The sequence below is a fragment of the Podarcis tiliguerta genome (assembly GCF_965153285.1).
Source record: "Podarcis tiliguerta genome assembly, chromosome: 5".
Classification (NCBI taxonomy): Eukaryota; Metazoa; Chordata; class Lepidosauria; order Squamata; family Lacertidae; genus Podarcis; species Podarcis tiliguerta.
Window position 1 is genome coordinate 16,084,716 of NC_139538.1, and position 15,006 is coordinate 16,099,721.

The window sequence follows — 15,006 nt, forward strand, 5'->3', positions numbered from 1 at the left end:
ATTGCTCAATCAGAGCAAACATCAATTGGGTTTTCTATGGATTTATGTTTGCCTCAATTTAAAGCTAAAGAGCAGGTTTTTCTTGGGAAAGGAGCAGGGCAAGGAGAAAATCTCTTGGACCTGTGCTCTCTGGACATGGAACAAGCGGAAGTGTGGATGAGCCTACAGTTGGCTTGGACAAAAATGAGAAGCTCAACTGGTTCTTGTGGCACTTCATCAGTTCACCTCAGTACTCTGCACGTGACCATTACAATTTACTTCTCTCTTTGTTTTTATTTTTTTCATGGTTAGCAGCAGTACTTGGTACAGCTCCATTTTTTAATTGTGAGCCCTGAACCTGGGAGATGAGAACAATTGATTTATTGGACAGTTTATTAATATTTTCTTGGCGCTGTGCAAAAATTATGAAATGGTGGACTACCATCCACCAGACACAAAACAAAAGGGAATGGAACAAGGAGGGCAAGCAGATTCAAGTACCAGTTCTTCATAAATTATATTATATTCTTCATAAATGTTATGATGATGACCAAGTGGATTGTCTGCTGATGGAGGCATTTCTGAGAAAGGGCAAACTACGCTGCAGTTGTTCCCACCCAAGCCAAAGGAGTAGGCCTTGGAGTCTCACCTCTCCCACTGATGCAGCCAGATAGATTAAGCTTGTGCATCATGATGAGCATTGGTGAACGGAAGCAACTACCAATAATTATAGCCAGTCACATGACAAGGTCTAACCTCCATAAAGGTTTTCAGGTCAGACTTGCTCCTTTTTAGAACAGCAAGGGAATTCAGGTTCAATTAAAGACCACAGATCCATGTTTTTAAAACCAGGTCTGCTCTGAGAAATGAGAGATGGGTGTGAGGGGTCTCATTTAATGAGCAAAATGGATATATAGCTGAGGAGTGCAGACCTTCCCTGCTACACATCTTTTCTGCAGTCTGTCTCACAACATCACTTTTCTGGCTCGAGTACCAAAATTGAGATCAGATTAGAGAAAGGCACTTGGGGAGAAGGGCTACAGGAAAATAAGTGATGGGAAGGTTTCGTATTTCAAGAATGTTACAAGTGACTAGCAAAAAACTGGCTGAACATCTTCAACCCCAGTTTGTTTGTTCCACTTTAACCCTGCTGTCACTTGTAGGTTTAAGGCAGTTTACAATATTTTAACATTTTCCCTCCCCTGCTGTATCCCACTCCTTTCTCACTGGCAGATTTGAGAAAGAGATGAAGAATGAAATTCCCAACCAAATGACCTCTCTCCTGTTTTCCTTTCTCCCATTCACGTGAACAAATTCATACAATCCACACATGAGCAAATCCATACAATTCTTTTTGAGGGCTGCTAAAATAGACCCCAAAATAAAATGTATTGGCAATGACAATGAAAAGATTTTTCATATTTTTAAAAATGCACTAATTAACATAGAAAATGCACATCTGTATCATTTTTCGTTTCCCATGAATTATGATGGCCAGCCATTTTGTGAAGCAAGCCTTCAGTGGCCTAATTTATGAAATGTTAGGGTCATGTAACCCTCCGATTTCAAGGTATTAAGTCATTATTTATTTTTAACAGACTATTTGCCCTATATATCTGTTACTGTTTTTCTGTCCCTAGCTAATAAACTTTGACATAAAGGACCAAGGCCATGTTTGATGGTATCAAACCCATCTGAGATGCTTATAAATACCGTCTCCCCTCTAGTTATGGCCATGTCTACATTTTTGGGCCTCAATTGGGAGAGCGTGCAGGTTTGCGTCACCCAACAGTTTATAGCCTCTCTGGGACTAAAAGGGAGGTACGGAATACAAGCAGCTTCCTTTTCTAAACTTCTGAATGCAGATAGAATCAGCTATTTACGTATGTAAATCAAAATTGGTATGCTGTATAGCTTTAAAATATGCTGGGTTTTTTTATTTTTTAAAAAAGCATACTTAGCCCAGATTAAGAGCATGCATTGCTTAACCATAAGGAGCCTGTGTATGAGAGAGGAAACAAAGAACTCTCTTGCCACCCCCTAGCTTTAGGAATGTCTCTGTAGACATATAAAATCTTAATCATTGCCCTGAATTTTTTCTTCTCTTAATATGAGGTAACATGATGTTGGTTTTGGATAAGGAATATTGTCTCCCTCGGTGAGGAAATATTTCAGCGCCAGACATCTGTTCCATCCATGCATTCACATGTGAATATTGGGGCAGGAAGGGATGAATAGGGGCACTATTTCTTTAATCACTCTCCTTAAACCCTTATACCAGGCTTCCTCAACCTCGACCCTCCAGATGTTTTTGGCTTACAACTCCCATGATTCCTAGCTAGCAGGACCAGTGGTCAGGGATGCTGGGAATTGTAGTCTCAAATTGTAGTCTCAAAAACATCCGGAGGTTTTGAGGAAGCCTGCCTTATACCTTGCTGCCTAGAAGAGAGCTGTTCCTTCAACAGTGAATCAGCTCAGGCTGGGAGGCTCCATTGCTTCATGGCTCTCAGTCAGCCTGTCCCCCTCCTCCCAAATATCCTCATGTACTACTGATAACTCTGAAGATCCTGCCTGACTCTCCATATTCTCTGTTCCTGTGGTCCCAGGGGAGATTTGGGGGGTTGGGGTGTGTGTGTCTGTGTCTGTGTGCCAGCAGGAACTCAGACAACTGAAGTGGGCAGTGGTGGCTGGTAACATTTTTAACCATGCTTTTTTCATAATAAGATGACCTGTATGGCACTTATTTAGGAAAGTGTGGCATTATACTTGTGCAGAGTGATATTGTCTCCTCCTCTAAAAAATTAAACAAAACTCTGCATCTATGAGCAGGGAAAGAGTTTCTTTGTAAGAGGGCCCAAGTACAATTTTCAGAAAAGAATGACTCCATACCGCCTATGTAGAAATTAAGCCTATATTCTATATAATATGACATAAAGTTTTGAGTACATGAATACAAGTTCTTTGCCAAAAAACTAAAAATACTTTTAAAATGTGATGGAAATTTGCTTCCAGTTTCATGCAGCCCTGTCCCCACAAAAAATCAGTATAACTATTCATTATCCAAAAGACTCTTTTCTCTAAATTAAAAGAACAAATACTGAGCTATAAAAACAGCTCCTCAAAGGAGGAAACACTCACTGTTTTCTCTGGCCTAATGGTATGTCTATTCCCATACTATTTCCAACAGTGGCCAGCCAGATGCTACTTGGGAAGTCCCTGTTTTGTACCTGCTAAGTCCCTGTTTGGTGTCCCCAGCTTGACAATCAGATGTCCCCAGCTTGACATCTGAATATGGATGTTCCATCTCCTGTGGCTAAAATATCTTCTTGACTGACCTGTCCTCCTTTAATTCTGCAAAGAGTTAACTATGTTATTGCCTGTTACAACACAGTATGACATTGAACTCCATATATTTATTGTGCAGGTTTTTAAAAATAAAAATACTGCCTTCAAAGTTATGAAGCAATTATTTCCTTTTGTAATTCCCGTTCATGTTTTGAGATAATTTCTCTAAGTTTACATTTCTTAGTGTTCACAGTCTGATATCATTGATCATGCAGCTTCCTACACCAAAAGGTTCAAATATTTCGCTCAGTGGTAGAGCACATGCATGAAAATTCTTGCTATAAAGGATTTTCAGTAACTGGGTAGGAAACCACCCCTGCCAGAATTCCTGTGATTAATTTGAGTCAGTGTTGACTGGGAGTATAATCTTTTGTCCTGCTATTCACACTTGAGCTCCGCCCTGGAATTTGCGATGTAATAGCATGTATGCATTTATGAATTAATGAATGAATACGTACATATATAAAGCTTTTGCAGAATGCTTTTCTTATGCCACTATGTCAGGGTTTCCCAAACTTGGGTCTCCAGCTGTTTTTGGACTACAGTTCTCACCATCCCTGACCACTGGCCCTGCTAGCTAGGGATGATGGAAGTTGTAGTCCAAAAACAGCTGGAGACCCAAGTTTGAAAAACCCTGCACTATGTCATCACTACTTTCACATATCTCGGAATAGCAAACCAGGGCTTCCTTCTTTTGACAGTTGGAGCAATGCAGTAGAGAAAAGTATAACCTATGAGCCAGGAATCCTTCAAGCACAAATGTTGCCTCAGCCATGGACTCACTAGCCCAAGGAAAGTCACTGTCTTCTAGTTTCAACCATCATCTGCGACATGAGAATAATGCTACTGGTCCACTGTACTTTAATGGTTACTGAGATGATGTATGTGAAGCACTATGAATGCTTAAGAAAGTGCTATGTAAATGCAGAATAGTAGTAGTAGTAGCAATAATAGTGTTCCAGGTCAGAGGGAGCGATTCCTGGGCTTGACCTGAACAACTTGCCCTTCTATTTTTGGAAACTAAGCACGGACCATTCACATTCTGATGGTCTGCGTTTTTGTTAGCAGCCATTGTTATATAGCTATGACATTCTTGTAGAGTTTCCTTCCCCTTCAACTGCTGATATGTCCTCTAGACCCGAGTTCTGCCTCAGCAACCTTTCCTTGGTTTTCTTTGTCTGGGAACATCTGTTCAGATGGGGAAACAATGACCTTTTGCCTCGGCTGAGGCAAAGAGCTACCCTAGCAGGCACTAAGAAGATTAAAGGAAGGCTGCACTGATAGCTTTCATGCTGCTCCAGTGGTTCTCAGCAGTGAGAGGAGAGAATACAAATGGGCAAAAGGGCTGTAGGCAAGCAGAAGAAAGAAGCTGGTAATCTCCTCCACCCTTGTCACTTCACTTTTATTCCCAGTTTATTTCAGGTCTATTTCAAAAATAAAAGGGAATGCAACTGATTTCAAGCATGCCCCTTAAGGAAGAACTAAGCATTATGCTACATAATATGGGGAAGCTGTTAAAATGAGTTTGATTCTTGCCCTTTAACATCCAGTACAACCTACTCTGAATCCTGATGCAATAACTCAACATGTTTCACTACCTCTGCCAGTGGCAGCCAGTTAGGTAAAGAAACACCCAGCATCATGTCAAGATGGGGGAAAGTGAGATAGATGCTACCAGGTTGGAAGGAGACTCAACGTAGGGCTGCCATTTTTAGTGGCAGCATCACCTTCCTTATAAATTTTAATTCCCCCTTTAGCTTTATGTCCTCTTTCAGATGCTGCTGCTGAATGACCCTGGAATATTTTTGCAATTGCGCACTTTTTAATTCTGTATGGATTAATCTGGTATAAACATCACTCACTAATTATATTCTTCATGAATTGCTCAGAATGACTTGCTCATCTTATGTGGTCCTACTGTATGTAAGCCCTGTTTGGGCTGGCTTTCAAGGTAGAGAATTAAGCTGGCTGTTTCATGTTGATTAAATTTTATTATGCCAGTTCCCATATGATCTGTGTTCCTCAACCGGCAGCCTATGGGCACATCAGGCTCACCAACTGGCCCCTCAAGTCGATTGCAATCATAACTTTTTCTTTTGCTAATGCTGGTTGTACCTTAAGGAATGCCACTCCCATAGGTTCTTTCCTGAGCCCTTAGATCAGCTGGCTGTGTTCCATGTTTGAATTCAGGAATGCCCTATACTGAATAAAGTGGCTTACTCTCAGATTCCCCCTAGAGAACGAAATCTGTTTCTAAAACATAATAATAAATTCAGGCACTTTGGAGAATTTATTTATCTATTGCTTTCTTGGTTCCATGGCCTCACATAGGTGAGGAGTGTGAGAGTGTGGGGCTTGGCCTTCTCCATCATGTCACCAACATTATGGTGAGCTGTGGCAGGTTTCCTCTCTACTGATTCTACGTCACCAGCTGAAAACTTAGCTTTTCCAGAATACTTTCCCTGAGGTCTATTTTAATGTTATGAACACTTGCATTGTTGGTTAACTATGGGATTCTTAGTTGGCTGTTTTTATTGTGGGATGTATATTTTTAGCTTTGCAGTAAGCAGCTACAAGTGCTGTGTAAATAGAAGAGAATGCAGCAAAGAAGTATTTGAATATATACCTAAGTAAGCAGGAAGTGATGCAACCAGGGATGGCTGCACTAGCAGCCATTGGAAGCAACATAAGCATGTGACTGGTGATAGGATCCTGGGGTTGGGGGGCCTGGCAGGCCTCATAAAACTGCCATATATTGTCTGTGCAGTCGCTACAAGTCAGATGTGCTTTAACTAGGCAGGCAGGATCAGTGCACTGGTGGAGGAGGAGGGGGGCAGGGGGAGCGCACTACCCCCAGCAGCGCGATCCCGGTGGGGTGCCATTGCGCCTGCCCCCCGCGCTGGGTGCCATGCCCCTGCAGGCAGCACGCCACCCCCCAGGACGTGTGCCATGCCCCCCGGGACACATGCCAGCCATGCCCCTGCCTGCTCTCCACCCCCCAGTGCCGGAGCGTGAAGCTCCACCACTGGATCAGTGAAACGCACATACTAGGAAATCAGCTCTGATTTGTATACAATGACTAGTACATGCATGCCTTAGAATAGATCAGAACCAAGCCTTAAAGCCATGGTAATTGCTTGATAAAGCCATTTCAAACAGGAAAAGGAAAATAGGTTAACCAACTAATGCTGGGATCTGTGGGAAGGAAGAATGTTGACCCAAGCACGATTTTAAAAGCACTTGGTAATGAGACTGACTCAAATATTTAAATATATAACTAAGCCGTTCCTTATCCTCCCAGATGCATGTCCTCCAACGAAACTAGAAATAGGTGGTACCTTACTCCTAAGCCATGTATCACTACTAATCTGCCAGAAGGCCAAAAACCATTTCCCTGCTTCCATCCCTCCATCACAGGCAATAGTAAAACAGCAAAATTATTTCTCTTAGCAAGCAATTAGAAGTGATTAAATGCAATGAGAAATAAAATGGCAGATTTATTCTGGGGGAAAGGAGAAATAGGAAGGAGTGAAAAATAAATGTTATGATAATGCTGAACTCTGTAGGCTGATAATGACATTGCTCTTCTAGGATGGAATTGCCTCCTACTCCAACCAGCATCATCATTACATATCTTGGCCCTACGATCAGTACCCGTCACAACCCTTCATATTGACAAATGCCCTGTCCACTTGCATCTGTGGAGAATGTTTTAGCAGCTGAGTGATTATGAATCAAAACCCAGAGCTTCCAGCCCTTACTGCTTCCCTCTGCTTTCCCATTTGTCTCCTGACAAGTAAATGTATCTTGACTTTCCTCTGAGATTTTTTTTTTTTTGCACAATGTTTGATGAAAGACATTTGGCAAATTGGCAGTGGAACCCTGTACATTGCAATTTGTAGTGAGCATTAGAAGTCTGAGCATGGAATGGAAGAGCAGGCTACGGGCGAAAAGGAGAGAAAAATACCAGCGCTAAGCAGAATATGAATAGTCATTTCAAGGAAATGAGCAGACATTTATTTTGGACTAAAAAGAGAAAGTGCAAACCAAATTACTATATTTATATTGTATCTTAGTATGAAAAATGTAAGCCAAATAAGTCTTCTTCCATATATATTTCTCTGAATGATGAGTAACACTGAGCCTGATGGAGCCACTTTTGTGTAAGTGCAATGTAAGCGAGAAGAAAATCAGTTCAGATTCCCGGGCTCATGAACTTATTTACTATATTGGGTTTTCTGCAAAATGGTCATAATTAGGATGGGGGGAGGGGGAGTAGGCTTGCCCTAGGGCAATTCTGTAATCATTCAGGACAAAGGGTATGATTCTACGAACTTCTTTCAATCTGAGTAATATTATTAGTTGTCAGTTCAGTGTTGAAGTGAGAAAATTATTAAGGCTATTATACATTAATCTTGAAGATACAGAGTAATTTGAACACTTCATTATTTGCAGCGGCATCCTGTAGTGTTACTTTTCCATCAAGCAGAGGCTGCAGGCATAAGCATTTCCTGAAGAACCTTTGCTTCACCGTCTAGGCATGCATCTCTTCTACTCATTGTAAATGCCTGTATCTCCCCTGCTACCTTATTCTTAGGGGGACACAGTACTATTGCATAAGTTGGACTGTGTTCAGTGGAATTTACTCCAAAGTAAGTGCAGTTAAGGATAGGAGCCTTGGTTACTTCTGCTTTTGTGAAGCATGTAGCACTGAGTTGACACTTTGGCTACTACTAATGCTTCTGCAACTATTTCACATTCTTATGTCTGGATTCATACTGTTTTTATTTACGCATTTATGTATTCAAAAAAAGTCTGGAATAGCTTCATTAGGTGTGATCTTCCAGTCACACACAAAACTCTTATCAGGGTGCAGTCAGGGTGCAGCACTAGAGATTATTTGTATTTTACCATAAGGACTAGTTCAGGTATACAGGTTCATCACTTGATTACTCTACTCCTGATTACTGAACACATGATAATTGGCAGCTGAATGTGTGAACTAACACCACTGAAAAGCATTGCTTTGGAGGTGATAAAAAAGTTGTCATTCCTCTGTCTCTGGAACTCTGACCTAACTAGATGTGATTGAAATCTTGCTGAATTTTGTTCTGATGGGGTAAAAAGAAGCAGGCAGCATAACAGGGTGGATATACCTTATTTACTCTACATAGCTCTTTATCCAGAACCATATGTGTGTACCATTGCGTAGCTCAGGGGTCAGCAAAAATTTTGTGGCTTGGGCTGGTTCACGGTCCCGCAGATGCCACGGTGGGCTGGAGTGCGCGCACACAAGCATGCGCAAACACTATTTACGGCGCTCCTTCTGGTGCAGAGGAGGCGTGCGCAGCTTCCCATTGGCTGTGGGAGCTTCTTGCAGCCAATGGGAAGCCAGCTAGTGACGTGGAAGGAGATCCCTGCTATGCTCCGTGCGGCGCACGGGAGCAGACTGAGCCGGTGGCGGGGGTCCATGGGCCACTTGTGGCCCGTGGGCTTTAGGTTGCCGACCCCTGGTATAGCTCCTTAACACACAGAGAGAGGCATCCTGGAAATTACTCAGGACCGCTGCCTGGCCTGTCCCAAGCCTGCCTGCCTGTGGGGAGCTAGTGTGCGCTGTGGCAGCAGCTGGCCACAGAGGGCGAGGGCCAAGAAGGGTGCCAAGCAGAACTGGTGACGGGATGGGGGTGCAGACACATGGCAGGGAGAAGGTGCCTTCTACCCTGTGCCAGTGGTTGATCGAAGGCAAACCTTCCCTCACTCAGGCAACTTCCGGGCAGCAGCAGCAGCGAGCAAGGGAAGGCCTATTTATTTATTTATTTATTTGCAACCCAGATGCACGTAAGTGGGAGGGTGCCTGTAGAGGATGGATGGATGGATTTATTATGATTACAGACTATTAAACAGGAAAATATTATCTTTTGTGGCATTATACAAACATATCTACTGTACACACATAGAGTAACAACAGTAAAGCCTTGAATTAGTCCCAAGGTGGAGGCTCAGCGCTAATTTTCATGGAGCAAGATGGCCACTAGAAAATTGGATGACAGGCTAGAAACATAAACTGATTTATGTGTAACTGCTTTTTTCTTTTGTGAATTATACTGTAAATCAGTAAGAAGGTTGTGTTACCTCTAACAAAGCTGTAGTATCTCAGAAATGTAGCATCAGTTAAACTGGCTTGAGACCAGTTTATGTTGGTAATATTTCCTTATCAGCATATAATAACAAGGTGGAATAAATACTGTGTCATTGAAATAGCAACAACTTTTATTGTTTCTTCTAGTTAAAAAAGAAAAGCAGAGTTTTCAATAGTACACTTTTTTAAATGGAGCTCTTTGTTGACCAGATTGTGCTAATTCTCTTTGGAGTACAAGAATGTCCTCACAATGATTTCCCCCTCCTCCTTGCAGATGTCAGCTATAGAAAACATGGCTGAAAAGCTAGAGAGTTTTAGTGCCCTGAAACCAGAAGCCGGTGACATCATGCAATCTGTCCCTTCCATGTTCAACTTCAGAGCCCCTCCCAGCACCCTGCCAGAGAACCTTCTACGAAAAGGCAAAGAGCGCTATACCTGCAGGTAAACTCTCCAAGCTAATTACCCACAACAGCCTCCCTTAATATCTCTCTTCTCTTGCAAGCCACTGCTGTTTATTTTAGAAATTACTCAAGATTGGATGATGAATAGGGATTATGGTGGGTCACTGGCATTTTAAAAGGTTCTTTATTCAGCAAGACATGGTCATAGTGTTTGATTCTGTGTTTGTTTGCAATTACAGGAGAAATTTGTCCTGCATTACCTTGCGCTTGATAAATGAGGCCAAAACATTACATACGCTGCCTTGTTCCAAAATTTCCTCATCACCTTTATATTAATACATGATCTTTTCCCTCGTAATTTTTTTCTGATCATGAACTGCAAGACTGTTTTTCACTTGGTCTTTCCTTTGGTAATGCCAGAAGGGAAATTCCACAAGATCTGTGAATGATTAGATGTGTTAAAAAAACTGAGTCGTCACTGCAAATATTTGGCTCAAATCAACTTTGTCCTAAAGAAATCAATGGAAGTTTTGTCTCAGAGTTTGGATCCATCTTATAGACATCTGTAGCCTTTCAGGTCCTAAGTGGCAGACCAGTTGTTAGACTCAGAGAGTGCTTTTCTGTTGACCTCAGAATTTAATGAATTTCACACATCATTATGGTGCAAATGTGAATTGGAAAATTTGTTACAATTTAAATAGTGAATGTTCTGGATAATGCCCTTGACCAGTATCACAGTTTATACTCACCCATGTCTGAAATAATATTGAGTCTTGTTAATTTATTTTAGTAGGTTGAAGGATAAATGATTATGCACTCCTGTCACTTTTAAAAGGGGGCGAGTGCACGTGTACCTCTCTCAACAATGCCCCAACATGCCAGATATTTTCTTATTCTCTCCCCACCCTCCAAAGAATGAAATTGACAAGACTAAAAGCTATTTCTGATCTGGCACAGTCAATTTTACCACTTTCTTTATTTGCGTGGGACTAGGTTTCTGTATGGAATTTTTAAAACAGGCCTATTCCTTCACGGACGCGGGTGGCGCTGTGGGTTAAAGCCTCAGTGCCTAGGGCTTGCCGATCGAAAGGTCGGCGATTCGAATCCCCGCGGCGGGGTGCGCTCCCGCTGTTCGGTCCCAGCGCCTGCCAACCTAGCAGTTCGAAAGCACCCCTGGGTGCAAGTAGATAAATAGGGACCGCTTACTAGCGGGAAGGTAAACGGTGTTTCCGTGTGCGGCTCTGGCTCGCCAGAGCAGCGATGTCACGCTGGCCACGTGACCCGGAAGTGTCTTCGGACAGCGCTGGCCCTTGGCCTCTTTGAGTGAGATGGGCGCACAACCCTAGAGTCTGTCAAGACTGGCCCGTACGGGCAGGGGTACCTTTACCTTTACCTTTACTATTCCTTCACAATACTCTAGCCCTTCATTATGTTTAGACAGTTGTAAAGGAATTGATACTGAGCCAAGCCTACCTTCATGGTAGCTCCATTCAGAAAAGTTTGGAATTATTCCCTTATGATCGCCATCTGTGTACTCCAGAGGCAACAGCAATCCCATGTAAACGTCATGGAATAGACATGGAGTCTGCTGATTTAGACAAAACCACTGTATCACAAGTTTGCATTTATCTGAACAATGTTGCTTTTGACAAGCTCTGTTGTCTTCTACTCTGGCTGGTATCATTAGATTAGATCATTAGATCCCAAATAAAGGCCCAAGCCATTTGCACAAGCTCTGCATTTATTAATGCTGGTTGTGCATTCACAGTGCTTGCTTGATGGATGATGCAACGGGCACGCTACAGGTATTTTATATAATAATAGAATAAGCCATAGAGTTGGAACAGACCACGAGGGTTATCTAGTCCAACCTGCTGCAAAGCAGGAATCTTTTGCCCAACATGGGGCTGGAACCCCTGACCCTCAGATTAAGAGTCTCATGCTCTACTGACTGAACTATCCATCATGGGCCATCTTCAGCTTTGTTTGAATACCCCAATGCTGTAGCTGTTTGGTAGCATATAAATAAAGATAAAGGTATTTCACAAGCTAATTCATGTAGTATTCCAGAGCTGGTCCCACCATGTAGCACAGTGAACTAGCCGACTTCAGATGGCATAGGGCTGCAGTAGGGGTGTAGATGAGGGCAGGAATTTTTGTTTGAATGTTGCAGCTAGACTCTTTACGTGTTGGTCCTTGTGGAAAAGGGGCACCATCTGGGCTCCAGTTCATGCAGCAAAATATATTGGGCTGGCACTGTACTATTCTTTTTCATGGTCACAATGTGGTTTTACCTTGTCTCCTTCATGTGCCACACAGCTGGTATTTACTACACAAGGATCTGTTTGTTTTCCATTTCCGCCCCCTCTAGTTGCAGCAAATATCAGCTATCTTCATGTAGAGCAGGAATAGGCAACTCTGGCATGCCAGATGTTGTCAGATTCCGAGTCCAGCCCTAGTCAATATGGACAGTGGGCAGGAATACACCATCTGAATTTGACAGGATGAAATAATCTCATAATGGCTTTACTTGGTCAACAAGTGGTGTTCAAATTGATCTATGATCATCTAGAAATGTCATTTAGGATTTATATTTTGGATGCATATTTTCAGGGAAATGTTCCTGATTTGGCAGAATAACCTGATGCTGCCATTTCAGTTTTCTATTTATTTTTTTAGCTTGGTATTTATGACCCTATCTCATTTTCAGAATGTTAGTTTATGTGTTTGATAACTGTCATATCAGTTTATCTGATCTTTCTGAAAACATGTCAGCTACTTTCAAGTCACACTATTACAGAAGCATACCTTGATGGATTAGGTCTCTTGAATTGTGTCTGATCTGATCTTTCACAGATGGAATGATGCCACGTTTACTGACACATTGAATATGCTGAACAATTTAAAACCTCTTTCCATCAAGCCAAGATTCTAAACCTTGGATAAAAGAGTTCCCGTCCCCCATAAGCATTTAGCTGGGGAAGTGACAAAGTTAATAAGTGTAGCATGTCGGGATGAACATTCAAATGAAAGTCTGCTCTCATAGATTTCTGAGGCTTGCACTGGAAAATTCAGACATCACCACCTTAATCCATAAGGTTTTGATTCAATATATTTATTGAAGCTACTTTCAGAAATATTTAAATACAGTGGTATCTTGAGTTACAAATGCCTCAGGTTACAAGCGCTTCAGGTTACAGACTCCGCTAACCTGTAAGAGTTGAGAACTTTGCCCCAGGATGAGAAAGGAAATCGTGCGCTGGTGGCGCAGCAGCAGCAAGAGGCCCCATTAGTGAAAGCACACCTCTAAGAATAGTTTCAGGTTAAGAACAAACCTCCGGAACGAATTAAGTTCATAACTAGCGGTACCACTGTACACCAAAGAAGCAGTTCCATCCAGTATTGGTTTGAAGTTAGGACTATGCATTTTATTTCTTTATGTATCTTAAAGCAAAACATTAAAGCTATCTTTATATACCATTTTCTAATACCAGATACTGCGGCAAGATATTTCCAAGATCTGCAAATCTTACCCGTCACCTGAGAACACACACTGGAGAACAGCCTTACAGGTACAAGATGAATGCTTCTGGGGAGTAGCCACAGACTCTTATTGGCTGTTAGCGCTCCATACTGCAGCCTTTGACCTCCAAAGAGTTTTCACTCTTAAAAATGAAATGAGGTTTTAGAATGTGCTATGTGAAACACAGTTGACAATACTTTCTAATAAATGTGTGGGGAAACCTGGTCCAAGTGCTTTAACACAACCCCAATGGAATGCTCACAAAACCCTTCAGAGGCAAAAGACACCCAGGAACTTGAGAGTTAATAACCATAGTGCTGAGCATACATAGTTTTGATTCCTGCAGATGCCTTCAAAAGTGAATGAATGAAGCATTCCTGATAATGTAAAATGACACATGCTGGTCCTTCTGGTTTTGGAGTTGCAGATGCACAACTCACCTGGAGCGGGGAGAGAGGGCCGCACTAGGTGTGACATTATACACATCTTTGTATGTGTTATGTGTGACATTATGTGTCTTTAAACCAACATGCATATTTTTAAAAAAAATGCAAATCACATTCAATGGGATGGGTGGGATGGGAGGTTAATATTAATCAGAATTATAGCAGTCTTGGTAGGGGATTTTCACCTGATGTGAGCAGACACCTCTGAGAAGACATTTTAATCTGGACCATAGCAAGAAGGAAAATATTAAGTTCTCCCTTTACAGCTGTCCTTAAATGTGTCGTCTTCTTCTTCTTCTTCTTCTTCTCCTCCTCCTCCTCCTCCTCCTCCTCCTCCTCCTCCTCCTCCTCTCCTCCCATTTATTTATTTATTTCTATACCACCCATCATCCAAAGATCACAGGGTGATTTACAATATAAAAACACAAGAATACATACTGTAGTAACAAACAAAAACAGTAACACCCCCAAACAGTTTAAAATACCATAGATTGTTCTATCAGCCAAAGGCCTGGGAGAAGAGGAATGTTTTCGCCTGGCACCTTTGTTTACATATCTTTAGCCTCCCTGGGAAGAGCATTCCACAAGTGGGGAGCCACCTCGGAAAAGGCCCATTCTTGTGTTGCCACCCTCTGGACCTCTCACAGAGGAATCACACTAAGAAGGGCCTCAGATGATGATCACAGGATCTGCGTCGGTTCAAATGGCTGGGAATCCTGGAAGATCATCTTCCTGCCTTGCAGGCCTTTTCCCACCTGGCCTGGGGAGGGTAGCGCCCTGACTGATTCCAGCTACATACCGTATTTTTCGCCCTATAAGATGCACTTTTTCCCCTCCAAAAATGAAGGGGAAATGTGTGTGCGTCTTATGGGGCGAATGCAGGCTCATTGGCTTCAGCGATAGCAACGCGAAGCCTCCGAAGCCTGCGCTCCGGAGGCTTTGCGTTGCTTCCGCTGAAGCCAGGAGAGTCTGCTCTTTGAGGCTGGCGGTGGGGGAAAGCAGCGCTTCCCCCATGGCCAGCCCCAGAGGATGGGGGGCAGCAGGAAGGCGCGCGACGCCTTCCTGCTACTCTCCGACCCGGCTTTGAGGCTGGCGGGGGGAAAGCAGCGCTTCCCCCATTGCCAGCCCCAGAGGATGGGGGGCAGCAGGAAGGCGCGCGACACCTTCCCGCTA

General features: G+C 42.7%; 1 protein-coding gene and 1 long non-coding RNA gene across 52 annotated transcripts in view; one reads left to right on the forward strand and one right to left on the reverse strand.

The window, feature by feature from the left end:
* MECOM (MDS1 and EVI1 complex locus) overlaps window positions 1-15,006 on the forward strand; it is a 457,532-nt gene that overhangs the window by 429,516 nt on the left and 13,010 nt on the right. For all 50 annotated transcript variants that reach the window (XM_083441880.1, XM_083441883.1, XM_083441879.1 and 47 more), the window contains 2 exons: window positions 9,738-9,904; window positions 13,359-13,436. In XM_083441880.1, the coding sequence (XP_083298006.1) occupies window positions 9,738-9,904; window positions 13,359-13,436 (245 nt within the window). The remainder of the gene's footprint in view (window positions 1-9,737; window positions 9,905-13,358; window positions 13,437-15,006) is intronic.
* The window catches only part of LOC310678499, a 99,931-nt gene that overhangs the window by 48,613 nt on the left and 36,312 nt on the right, over window positions 1-15,006 (reverse strand). The window contains exons 2-3 of one of the 2 annotated variants that reach the window (XR_014511781.1): window positions 11,338-11,449; window positions 9,932-10,303 (exon numbers count right to left, since the gene is read on the reverse strand). The exons of the other annotated variant lie outside the window; for it this stretch is intronic. This is a non-coding gene — a long non-coding RNA (uncharacterized lncRNA). Of the gene's footprint in view, window positions 1-9,931; window positions 10,304-11,337; window positions 11,450-15,006 lie in introns of those variants that run through there. 2 annotated transcript variants of the gene reach the window in all.